Source organism: Ipomoea triloba, chromosome 15, assembly GCF_003576645.1.
Source record: "Ipomoea triloba cultivar NCNSP0323 chromosome 15, ASM357664v1".
In the NCBI taxonomy this organism is placed as follows: domain Eukaryota; kingdom Viridiplantae; phylum Streptophyta; class Magnoliopsida; order Solanales; family Convolvulaceae; genus Ipomoea; species Ipomoea triloba.
The window spans coordinates 3559102-3571672 of NC_044930.1; the positions used below are offsets into that span (position 1 = coordinate 3559102).

Consider the following 12571-nt stretch of genomic DNA (forward strand, 5'->3'; position numbering starts at 1 on the left):
GTAATTAAGTGATACATAATTGAAATATTTTAAATCGATAAAAATATAATTGTACCATAATTTTATTCATTTTGTTATCATTGATTTATCGCTGACTAAGTTCACATATGCATTATTATTTTAGTGCAGACATTACTTAGTATTAAATGTGGTGATGACTTAGCGTAATTTTAAAAATATTTTTTTTGAAAAATAAAAATAAAAAGATATTTAAAAATTACACTTATTTTATGATTTAAGGAAATATTTTTTTTAAAAAATAAATCATTAATTGCACTATTTATTTGTTTATTTTTGGTATAAACTCATGAGATGTTTTGAATCTTTCATTGTCTGTTTAACGGTTTAAATTTATCCGACTAACCTTCGTTCGCTTCGAGAGACATAAAAATTAACCTAAGAGAAATCGTGGTTTGTCAAAATTGAACTAGGGAACAATTGCACTATTGATCCATTAGAAAATTTATTTAACCATTTTTTGAGGTTTAAAAAAAAAATAATTCAAACATGTCGGGCCATAAAAAATTGATTAAAAATAAGAAAAGTATATAAAGTCATAAGGACAGCGCGTTTTCTAGAAAACTTTTTGCTTTTCTTTTTTCCGTTTTTTTTTTTTTTAAATGAAATTGCAGTTGTCTTTTCACAAATTGTCTTCCCTGTTCATCTATCTAAAAAGGGCGAAAAAATAGAAAAGGAAAGGCAAACCAGAAGTCTCATCCCTCTCTCTCTAATCTCTATCTATCTATCTTCAAATTTCGGATTTTCTCACCTGTTTTTCGGTATCCAGATAAGCTAGCAAGAAGTTATCAATGGCTGACGTGCTGAGCAAGACCGCCGGCGTTGTCTTTTCGCCGTCGAGTGTTGATTGCAAATCGGCGATTCATCATCATCATCATCATACACAGCACAGAGTTTGTGCTTTTCCAAATAGATCCGAGAATTTCTTCTCTCATCTGAAGCTTCGGTGTACTAATCGCAACCTGCCGAGCACCGATTTTTGTGGCGGTGGAGTTGCCCTCAGGCGTGAACGAGACACCACCGGCGTCGGAAGCCGACAAGCCATACCTTCTAGTGCGCCGGTATACATAATTTGAATATAAATGCTTAGATTTTACTGGTTGCAATATGCAAACTCTTAATTTGTATTTTTCTGACTTTTGAATTTAGTTCCTTCAATTCGATTGTAAAATACTAAAATTCCGTGTTGTTTGTAATTATTTGTGGCGAACGGGGGGGTTTTTGGGGCAGGAAATAATTACGTTTGGTGTCGATTATGGAAATTTGTATAGTTAATGACTTGATTGAGATGACCTAGCAGATTAGACTATTAGAGTACCTTTATGATTCATGGTATGTTTATATGCAGATGAGTATTGGACTAAGGAAAGCTCCAAAATGGTGGGAGAAGGGGCTTCAACCCAACATGAAGGAGGTGACTGGCGCTCAAGATCTTGTGGACTCCCTTTTGAACGCCGGTGATAAATTAGTGGTGGTTGATTTCTTCTCTCCTGGTTGTGGTGGCTGCAAAGCCCTCCATCCCAAGGTACAACATTATTTTCTCGATGATGTTTTTTACAGTTCGATTTGATCCACAAATGTGTTACAAGCTGATGTGTTTTTCGTTCTGGCTGTCTTTATCTGCAGATATGCCAATTGGCAGAGATGAACCCAGATGTACAGTTTCTGCAGGTCAACTATGAGGAGCACAAATCCATGTGTTATAGTCTTAATGTACATGTTCTTCCCTTTTTCCGGTTTTACCGAGGAGCTGAAGGTCGTGTTTGTAGCTTCAGCTGCACCAATGCCACGGTTAGTTTGTTTTGTCTTCTCGTTTTATCCTGTCTTAGAAATGTATGAGATACATTAGGTGTATATTTCGGTCACTAGATTACCTGGCTCAAATTGCTTGTCTGCTGAAGTCACAATCTTTAGATCTGTTTGATTCAATGTCCAAAAATTAGCAGTGTGTGTGTTAGATATCTGATCTGTTTATGATTTTCTGGCCATTAGTTGGTGTGTTTATGTTGGGAGATACTTCTTTTGTCAAGGTTCTTATCATTATTTCCAAATTTTGTAACAATGGTGATGATTTGATGAAACAGATCAAGAAATTCAAAGACGCACTGGTCAAGTATGGCACGGATCGATGCAGCCTCGGGCCTCCAAAAGGCCTCGAGGAGAAAGAGCTACTTGCACTCGCAAGCAACAGGGATCTCTCCTTCGAATACACATCTAAAGGAGAACCCGCGCCTGCACCCTCACGAGAAGAGTTCACAACAGCTACTATAGGGAAATCATCATCGTCGTCGTCATCTAACCCCAACTCAGAATTCCAGCTCCCCCTACCCCTTCCTATTCCACTAGCTACATCACAAAAGGTCAATCAAGAGTCCGGGGACAAAGCCATCGCTTCCCCTTCCCCCCGCTAAACGACAGGGAGAGGAAGACACTACAGCGAGACATGGCCATGTACAGTGCTGGTTTTCTGCCCGTGTAAATTACATATTGTAGTTTGGTGTTCCCCTGGTGGTGTGTATATGTTGTTGTAGCCTTGTAGGAGATGGTGGGTGTTTTGATAACCCAATATGAGGGCAGGCAAGAATGCGGTTTCTACCCCCTCCTGGCTTTCTCCATTTTGAACGGAGATTAGCCCATATGTGAGATGCTATTTGTAGTTTCTATGTATTCCTCCCATCTGGGGAGTATGTCATATCATAGGATATATAGCGTGTATGAACTATTGAGTAATACTCAAATTATATTCACTTTTAGCTGGAATTTATTATTGAGCCCAAGATATACTTAAACCAGATTCAATTTAGGTTATGTTTTGATTCATAAAGTGTTTGAAGGAAAAACATGAGATGCACATTAATATTTGATTTAAGGGAAAACATGAGTCACTTGGATAAGAGTTACCTTTCATATAGATCTAGATGAGATGAAACTGAGTTTACCCACTTGATAACATTACTTGTTATCTGCAATGCAAAACGCAAATGCCCATAAATTTAGGTTAGGTTACAATACAAAGTGAGTGAAAGAAGGCTGATTTTGAGGGAGTTTCGTGAAGGTTTTACGGGTAACGTATTATGGGGGTCCGCCTTATATGGCGCTAATGTCTTTTTGGAATGGAGGTCAATCTCAATCATACGTTAGTTTGAGTGTTTCATACGGAGTAATCTCGTTAATGGCCGCCCATCTGTCCTTAACGTGTGCAGTCCGGAATAAAAGCAGCCGATGAGTTGGAATGTCAATAGTTATACCAATTTACATACTCCAAAATTTTCATCATACTGTTCACTTTACAAGATGAACACATTACAATTTACATACTGAATTGTGAACATTCAATATGTAAATTGTGAATATTTAGTATATAAATCATGAACATTCAGTATGTAAATTGTGTATTTTGGTCTGTAATTTGCCTCTTTTCTCAAAGAACAATGTTCAGATGAAAATTTTGGAGTTGGCCCAAGGGCTAGGATTTTGGATCAAACCAATGTCTAGGCCCATAAATCCTCAATTTCTCACCAAACAAACAGAGTAATGTTAGTGGTAAAATTTCAAGTTGTTACGCACTAAACGGGCTTGCTTTGCACGTTAAACGCATAGCGTTTAGACTGTCTTTTTTCATATTAAAAATAAACTTGTAATACAATAAAAATAGATTTATAATACATTAAAAATGAACATCTATGTCAATGATGATTATCTTACAATGTTAATCTTTTTTTCATATTAAAAATAAACTTGTAATACAATAAAAATAGATTTACAATACATTAAAAATGGACATATATATCAATGATAATTATCTTAACATGTTAATCATCATGATTCACGACTCCAAGGTATAATGATTGATCATATGTGTGAATAGAAGTGGAAACTAGTAATTGTCATCCACCTACCTAAAATTAATGTGATCCATTAACTGGTGTATGATCTTTGGCACAGCTCCATGCAACCAACCACTTATGATCAATCATAGTTCATGCATGCATGTTGAGGTCAAAATCAAATCCACCGCCAAATTGCCCAATATATGTGGTTTTGCATGGGAGCATCGCTACTAATTAAATGCAGAACCACCCAAAAAAGGAAAAGTGTAGTTAGCAATCTGAGGGTTGTCTTCAGTCCTTATCTTCATAATCAATACACTATTTATTATTACATCTTTTGCTTACACACACAAAAAAAAATAAAAATATTTATATTCATACTTCTTGTGTTCTAATCTTGTAATGTATAGTATACTTGACAGGATTGTAATTAGAATGATACATGAAAAGACCTTGTGGTCTAGTGGCATCCGATGTCCCGGTTTACACCCCACATGGATGATGTGGAGGCAACTGTTGACTCTTTGTGCTTCAAGACTTTGATCAATTGAATTTATGATTGCCCCGATACATTGAATAACAATATTGGTGTTAGGTTTGGATTTTTAGTAAATGTTGTGATTTTGATGCACTTAGTATGATGAAAATTATATGTTAAAGTTGTAACGACTCTCATTTAGTGTTTCCAATGCGAACGTTTTGGCCGATTTTTTGCTTGTTGACACTTTGAATAATTGTTGGTGTTAGAGAATTTTTAGTAAATATTATAATTTTGATGTAATTGACATGATGAAACGTACAAGCTGTAACACTCTCATTCAATGTTTTAAGAGTGGACGTTTTGGCTAAATTTCTGCATGCCAGCACTTTAAATAATCTACCATTATTGGTGGTTGGGAATGTTTATAGTAAATTAAATAAAATTTTGTAATTTTGGTTGTGGTTGAATTGACACAATGAAACGTACAAGATATAACTCTCATTCAATGTTTAAAGAGCGTGCAGGCAACCTTTTTGCAGGATTTTCGCTTGCCAACACTTTTAATATAAGCGTTGACTGGTGTTAGGGATAAGAATTTTTAGTAAATATTATTGTGTAATTTTAATGCACTTGACATGATGAAGCATACAACTGTAAAGCTATAATGCTCTCATTCAATATTTTCAGAGCGGATTGAATATTTTTTTTGATAGAATTTCCGCATATATTAATACTTTAAATAACCATTGGTGTTTGAAAATTTTTACTAAATATTTTAACCTTGTAACATTTTATCGACACAATACAATTGGTACAAGCAGTAATGCTGTCATTCAACATCTCAAGAGCGCACATGCGCATCAACTTGCAGATCAGACTCACTAAACAACCATAGTACGTGTTAGTGGACCTTTATTAAATATTATAATTTCAATTCACTTGATACAGTGAAATTGATGAGCCATGTGGTACAACCGTACAAGCTTTTACTCACATTCTAACTAATAGGGTTTATATGCCATGGACTCGGGGCCACTTTTTAAGGTAGATTTGGGTCTGTTCACAATTTTAATACTTTGTGTTTACAATTTTAAAACTTTATGTTCACAGTTTTTGAATTTTATGTTCAGAACTCTATATTCACAATTATAGAACTCTATATTCACAATTTCAGAACTCTATGTTCACAATTTTTGAACTCTATATTTACAATTTCATAACTCTATATTCAATAGTACAACACAATTTTGGATCTATATAACAAAATTGTGAATATAGAGTTCAAAAATTGTGAATATTAAGTAACGTAATTTTGTATATAGAGTTCTAAAATTGTGAACATAGAATTTTAAAATTATGAACATAGACTTAGGTCCATAGCATAATTTGCCAAAATAATAGTACTCCGTAATACATATCGGATTGGGTTTACAGTCTTCTTGTTTGTTGACACATCAAATAGTTATTGATGATCCGGTCCACCCGTTCTCATGTCACTTGAGTGGCAGATTGTGAATAATGACATATGATCGAATCTTAATCGTTGCGATGTGGTAGTTACATTAAATGTGGTGGCCTCTTTACTGGCATTAGACATTGATCTTCCTATTTAATGGACTATTAAATTATCATAATTTACTCATTTACTATCTTGTCAGGTCAGGGTAGAGCCGTGTAAAAATTCTAGGGCCGAAAGAATTCACCTTTCTGTGTATAAGATATATTTGAGCTAAAAATAACCCACTCAAAGGTCACACCGACACCAAGGAAAGAAGAAATAAAAGAACAATGACATCACTTACTTACAAGTTAGGTACTAGGAAATACAAGAACAACGTCTGAATTGGTCGCACATTTTTTTATACATATTTTTCTTTTTCCATGGGGGCAAGATTGAGGATAAAAGTGAGTGTACTACACTCATATCTTAATGAACAATTTGAGACAGTTGAGACTCTTCATGTTGATGGGGTCCTTGTGACCAAACCCATCACTTTCCAATATTTATTCTCCCTTCAATTTCTGTGATAACTTATAAGGATCCAAATGGCAAATTGCAACTGATCCATTCTCATAAAAAGATGAGAATGCCCATAAATTCAATTGCGCAAAAAAAAAAAAAAAAAAGAAGAAGAAGAAGAAGAAGAGAGAATGCCCATAAATTGATCAATCAATCTAAAGAAATTAATGTTTAAAAAATTAATAAAATTGAGTCATTTTGTACTATACGGAGTAGTATAAATATTTGTGGGTCCATTCCTAATTTAAGCCCGGTTAATGGAGATTCGATTACCTAAATGAGAAGAAGGAATAATATATTATATGTTTAAAATGGATAATAATAAATGAGAATATGATTCTTAAACAATATCCATTTAAATTAAAAAAAATATGTCAAAAGACCGTGTGATCTAGTTGTACCTGGTGTGCCTCAGAATGAAAAGGTGTAATTTTTCGTAATATAATTACACAGGATTTCACTTTGTTTTACACTTTTACCCGAATCAAAAAATGGTTAAGACACAAATGTGATTTACCTCCTGGGAATATAATTCTGGGTTAGTTGGGGTTGAATCTGTTAAGAAAGCCGAGAATCTCCCAACCACTGCATTGACTCATCAATCCGTTGCCCAGTGTTCATCAGTAGATACCTGGCTAGTCATCCCTAGTCGTTCCAATAATCTTCTGGAATAGATGAGAGTAGAGGAACAAGAAAAGGAAAAGAATGAGAACAAGACAACCGTTTTTGCAGGTAACGTTGTTCTTAGTACTTGTCAATCCGTTTGTTTTGGGAAAACGACACTTTTGTTTCTCTCACTCACACTGCAACCTGGAACCTGTTTTTTTCTCACCAACCCTCTTTACAATACACACACTTATATATATATATACACACACATGCATGGAATGGAACGTTGTCTGTCATATTCTTTTGTTCATTTATAGAGAGAGAGAGAGAGAAGTGAGGTGAATTGAAATGGGTTTCCTGAGAGCTAAAGGCGTGATTTACAAGGCTGTGGAGGAGGTTGATCTTAGCCATGCCAGCAAGGAATTTTATCTCAGAGCCAATGTTAAAGGTTGTTCTTTTTTGCTGGTTTTTTGTTTTAATGTTTTGATTTTTAGTGTGGGTTCTGTGTGTATTGGTGATTCTTGGGTAGAATTAAGGGGAAATTTGCAGAGAAATGATTGATTGTGGTACTTTTTCTTGGCAGCACCTCGGATGGCTGGAGTTCTGGTTAAGGTTTTTGTCTGGTTCTTGGAATTGCCAATCTTTGGGCAAATTCTGCTGTTCTTTCTGAAGAGGAACAATCTGATTCACAAGGTTTTTTTTTTTGTTTTTTGTTTTTTTTTTTTTCTTGTGTGTTGTCTCTCTTTGCTGATTTCTTGTTTGTTCAGACTTAGTTGTTCTTAGAGATAATGGGATTGTTTTGCAGTTGGTTTCATTTGCTGAGTTGCAGGAGTCACCCCTCTATGTTCCTCTGCACCCTTATGAAGGTTAGTCTTTTTTTTTTTTTTTTTTCGCAGTCACTACCTGAGAGTGTGCACTAGGTAAACCTAACCTTGTGATCCTAGCCAGCAATGGACCACAAGGAGGTAACCAGCCTAGGTTGCCCTACTGGCTGAGAAGGCCACTAGGCTGCTCCCTTTGGGAGTTAAACTTAGAACATTGTGGTTACCAAGCCAACAGCCTAACTAACATGAGTGGGGTTGGCCCATGGTTAGTCTCTTTATCAAGTAGGGTGAAGGTTTGAACCCATTGAAAGATGTGTTTCGTTTCAACTGAAAGTTTAAGTCTAATACTGAAACAACATGTTTATTAAGTCTGTTTTAATCAATTATTCCTTGTTCTGTGTTTAATTGGTACACTGAGGGTGGATGAAGAGGAACATGTTTTACTTGGGAAGCATAACCTTTGACAAATGACAATATTTGAACCCCTTTTTGGTGAAATTAATGAAAATGTGATGACAGAGAATGAGGAGAAAGAAGTGAAGTACATGAAACCTGAACTATCTCCTCCAGAACAAGTTCAACAGGTTGTAGAATGCGTTCAGGCTTCCCCGAACACGCTGCATAACGCTACAAAACTCGGTTTCCAACGGTGGACTATAATGGACTATTCGAGAGCTTATCAACTAGGAGAAGTGACTCCACGCGTGGTGAGACATTCCCATTCATAAACACGAGATGGGAAATCAAAAGCTAGTTTCCGTGTTGTATCATATCAGACATAATCGTCATTGCAATTTCACTGTAGGTTGCAGAAAGATTGATAAAAGCGATCAATGAGTCGTCCAGCTCTAAACTGCAAATGTCGTTTTTCATTAACTTTGACGCTGAAGACATATTGAGGCAAGCTGCAGAATCGACTGTTCGTTATGAACGAGGTACATACATTTGCATCCTATTTCGAATTACGGGTTGCTCCTGAATCTCTTCATTGCATCAGAGAACCAAGATTTTTGTTTCGTTAACCTTAGTGAAGTGTGCTTCTGTTCCTTAAAATCATTTTGATAATACGCTTCTCAGGAGAACCAATATCGGTGTTGGATGGAGTTCCAATTGCCATAAAGGACGAAATAGACTGCCTACCTTATCCGACCACAGGTGTCCTCTTTTTGTTTTGATCAAACTATGTTCTGTTCTTGGACTAAACTAGGTATTAGGTGAAATTAAACGTCTTACCTTAGTACTTGCTAAATTGTGAAAAAAATTGTAGGAGGTACGAAGTGGTTGCACAAAGTAAGACAATGTGAGGATGACGCGTGCTGTGTGAAGCGCCTGAGACAATGCGGGGCAGTACTGATTGGGAAGACAAATATGCACGAACTCGGGGCTGGAACCAGCGGGATAAACCCCCACTACGGGTAAATTTATGCTTCCATTCCCCAAAAACTAAGCCTATATGCATACATTCTTAGATTTTACATAGACAGTGTTCATCGTGTTCGTCATTGATACCTTAGGGCAACAAGAAATCCATATAATTCTCAGAGGATTACCGGTGGTTCTTCTAGCGGATCTGCAGCTGTTGTTTCTGCAGGGCTATGCCCCGCTGCACTTGGTGTCGACGGGGGAGGTGGGTAATCTTGCTTTTGCAGAAGATTGTTAAGTTTCTCGTAGTTTTTGTGCCGAAACTTAAGAATTGGCTTACTTTTCTCTTCTGCTTAGGATCTGTACGAATGCCCGCTGCTCTTTGTGGAGTTGTTGGCTTGAAGCCATCTTTTGGACGTGTACCACACTCCGGGTATGCTCTAATTTTCTTCCTTAAATTGATAGTGAAACTGCAGATTTATATTTATATATTATGTGCTCGATCCACAATGTGAAAGTAGTTTATTACCATTTCTCCCTTCAGTGTTCTTCCTCTGAACTGGACAGTTGGAATGGTCGGGATTCTATCTGGTACAGTAGAAGATGCACTCATTGTGTCAGTATTCTTGAACTTCATTTCTTCTTCTTCTTTCGTTTTTTATCTCCCGATTTAAAAAAAAAAATTCTTTAGATAAACCATTTTTTTTTGCCTACCAGCTATGCAGCTATCAGTAATCCCTCAGCTACTGATCTATCCGCATCTGCACTGGTAAGAGCATTCTTTCGGTTCTCAAATTAACATATTTTTTGCTATGTTTCGTGTCAGAAACACGAGTGCTTTAATGTAGTTTTGATCATTTTTCCAGCCAAAATTATGCTTCCCTCTTTTGCAATTGCCAAACCCGATATCGGATATCAGATTAGCCAAATATGGAGAGGTACAGGGGATTTGTCATTCGTTTCTCCCTTGCGTATCTGCTAAACAAACTGATGTCTAATGTTAATGTTGTCGGTTTTTCTCAGTGGTTTAATGACAGCACCGACGAGATAAGAGTCTGTTGTTCTCGAGCCTTGGCCAACTTATGTGAACATTTCTGCTGGAAGGTTTACCAACGTTTTCCCTTACTTTTAGTACAGAGTTTCTATAATGGTTGAGGAAATTGAGATTCCAAAACGGAACCCCCCCCCCCCAAAAAAAAAGAAAAAAAAAAAAAGAATCGGATTATTGTACAGTGTTGTGTATGTAACTGCCAATGCCTGCAATAGCTTTGTAACCCGCAACTTCTTCTGAAAAGACCATAGATGTTACGGTGCCCGAGATAGAGGTGATGCGCCTGGCGCATTACGTGACGATCGGATCTGAATGCAGTACTTCTATCGCCCGTCAACTGGAAAAGCTGTATGTAGTTTAGTTTACCATATACGTATTATAAAATTTAGGTTTTGTTGAAGAATACACAAGAGACCTTATTATTGATTGTGATTGGAACAGGAAAAAGTCCGAGCTAGGGTGGGATGCTCGGGTTGCACTTCCGGTTTATGGATCCTTTAGCAGCCTGGAATACCTGAATGCCCAGAGGATCAGGTAAGTGACATATATATAGCTTCTACTATTGGTTTAACTGTCATGGTAGTTTTTGGGGGCCGCTTGGAGAGCCGAGTCCAGCATCCTGCCATCGAAACGTGGTGCTAACTGTTATGCAAGTATAAGGAAATAAAGTTGTACATTCGCTACTAGCTATAGCTTTTGGCGTAGTAGTAAGCACTTTATCCTGACAATTGATATCAGATTTAGTCACGGCCCACGGGAGCCGAGTCCAGCATTCTGCCATCGAAACGTGGCGCTCAACTACAAACTTTTTTGTTTAGTACCATAATACTTTTTTGTCTGTCTTCGCTATGTCTGTCTAGAAACCGGCAGTTGCAGTTCCACAGAAGAATATTTTCCGAGGCAGATGTCATTGTCACACCAACCACAGGGTATTTTCTTTCATTTCCATTCTAATTTTTCGAAAAGTTTTACGCTTACATCATTACCATATGCATATATCTGTCACTTGTTGCAGTGTAACTGCGTATGAAATAAAGAATGATGCTCTCAAAACCGGGGAGCTAGACTACATAAATGGAGGTAAGAAATCAGATCCAATCCCCAACTCTGATACCAAATTGAAGGATGTGTTATGTCTTAACGAGGCTTACCAATGTGCTGTATTCCAGCTGCACTAGTTCGGTACCAGATTGCGGGGAACTTCTTAGGACTCCCAGCAGTGACTGTCCCCGTAATGCTCTCTCTACCTGTCAATAGTTCATCTCTTCTGTTTAGCTCGTTTCAGGTATATGTTTATGGACTGAGAAATTTTTCGGTATAGGTTGGATATGATCAATCCGGGTTGCCTATAGGCCTTCAGTTCATCGGGAAGCCATGGACCGAGTCCTTGTTAATCCACATTGCGTTTTCAATGCAAGTATGTACTGTCACTGCTCTAAACTCCTTTTCAGAATGAGTTCTACTACATGGACTCCCAAATCTTACTCCCTAAATTTTACTCCCTGATGTGGCGGACACTGATAAGCTGCTTTTTTCATGTGGGCCCCGGATTTCAGGTACTGTGCAGCTCAGAGTACAAGAAGCCAGAGGTTTTCTTTGACATGTTGGCTAAGGATTGAATGTTTTTGTGTTTTTCCAAGTGGAAAAAAAAAGATTATGAAACTGGGATTTGGTGTGTCACAGCAGCTATGGCCTGTCTGCATCACAATTACAAACACAATCTTTCTCTATTTCTCTTTTATAATTCTCTTGATAACAATGTTGTAATGTTTTCTTTCTTTGAAAGCTATGGTTACAGCCTTTGCTTCCAATGGCAATGTTGGCTTAAAAGTCTGCATCCACCTCTCCTTACAGAGAAAATAAGTGTTTCTTTTAGATCATTTAATTCGAGTTTTTAATCTACATCTTTTCTATTATTCTCTGCAAAAGTAAAATTTATTTAAACGTGTTGTACCTTATCTTGTTCGTATTCTTATCATGTCAACTCGTTAACCAACTATTTATACAAACAAGGACGGAGCCAAAAAATTAAGTGAGTGGGGCGAAATTTAAATTACGTTAGAAAGGTTAATGACAAAATATCAAACAGCTATAATAAGGTTAAAATACAAAATACATTAAAAATTACAATAGAATGTTTTTTGATAGATTACATAATAGTTAGGGTCGGAGCCAAAAATATACTAAGTGGGTTAAAATGTAAAAATATTTATGACAAAATATGAAACATAATCAATTAGATAAAATAATTTGAATTTATTCATAAATACTTTTTAATTTTATTTTCTTTTAACTGAAGCATTTAATTTGTAAAATAAATGATTCATAAAAGGTACATTAAAAAAATATTTGATTTATGGTGTAGGAATGAAAGCA

The 12571-nt window shown here is 36.5% G+C and overlaps 2 protein-coding genes across 3 annotated transcripts; both read left to right on the plus strand.

Moving 5' to 3' along the window:
* The first annotated feature begins 688 nt into the window (after positions 1–688).
* LOC116007132 (thioredoxin-like 1-1, chloroplastic) lies at positions 689–2789 on the plus strand. The gene is made up of 4 exons (XM_031247732.1): positions 689–1079; positions 1367–1543; positions 1645–1809; positions 2103–2789. The coding sequence occupies exons 1-4, from the start codon at positions 810–812 to the stop codon at positions 2427–2429; spliced, it is 939 nt and encodes a 312-aa protein (XP_031103592.1). The 5' UTR covers positions 689–809; the 3' UTR covers positions 2430–2789.
* Positions 2790–6893: 4104 nt separating this feature from the next.
* On the plus strand, positions 6894–12080 carry LOC116006250 (fatty acid amide hydrolase-like). Of its 2 annotated transcripts, XM_031246551.1 has the most exons (21): positions 6894–7081; positions 7276–7406; positions 7542–7651; positions 7764–7824; positions 8302–8489; positions 8588–8717; positions 8860–8937; positions 9050–9197; positions 9297–9409; positions 9502–9577; positions 9689–9760; positions 9862–9913; positions 10011–10082; positions 10168–10248; positions 10440–10543; positions 10637–10729; positions 11056–11124; positions 11211–11275; positions 11365–11426; positions 11517–11612; positions 11752–12080. In XM_031246551.1, the coding sequence occupies exons 2-21, from the start codon at positions 7307–7309 to the stop codon at positions 11812–11814; spliced, it is 1833 nt and encodes a 610-aa protein (XP_031102411.1). In that variant the 5' UTR covers positions 6894–7081; positions 7276–7306; the 3' UTR covers positions 11815–12080. The 2 variants fall into 2 exon arrangements, with proteins under 2 accessions (XP_031102411.1, XP_031102412.1); XM_031246552.1 differs by lacking the exon at positions 6894–7081 and having other exon boundaries at positions 7174–7406.
* Positions 12081–12571: the final 491 nt, after the last annotated feature.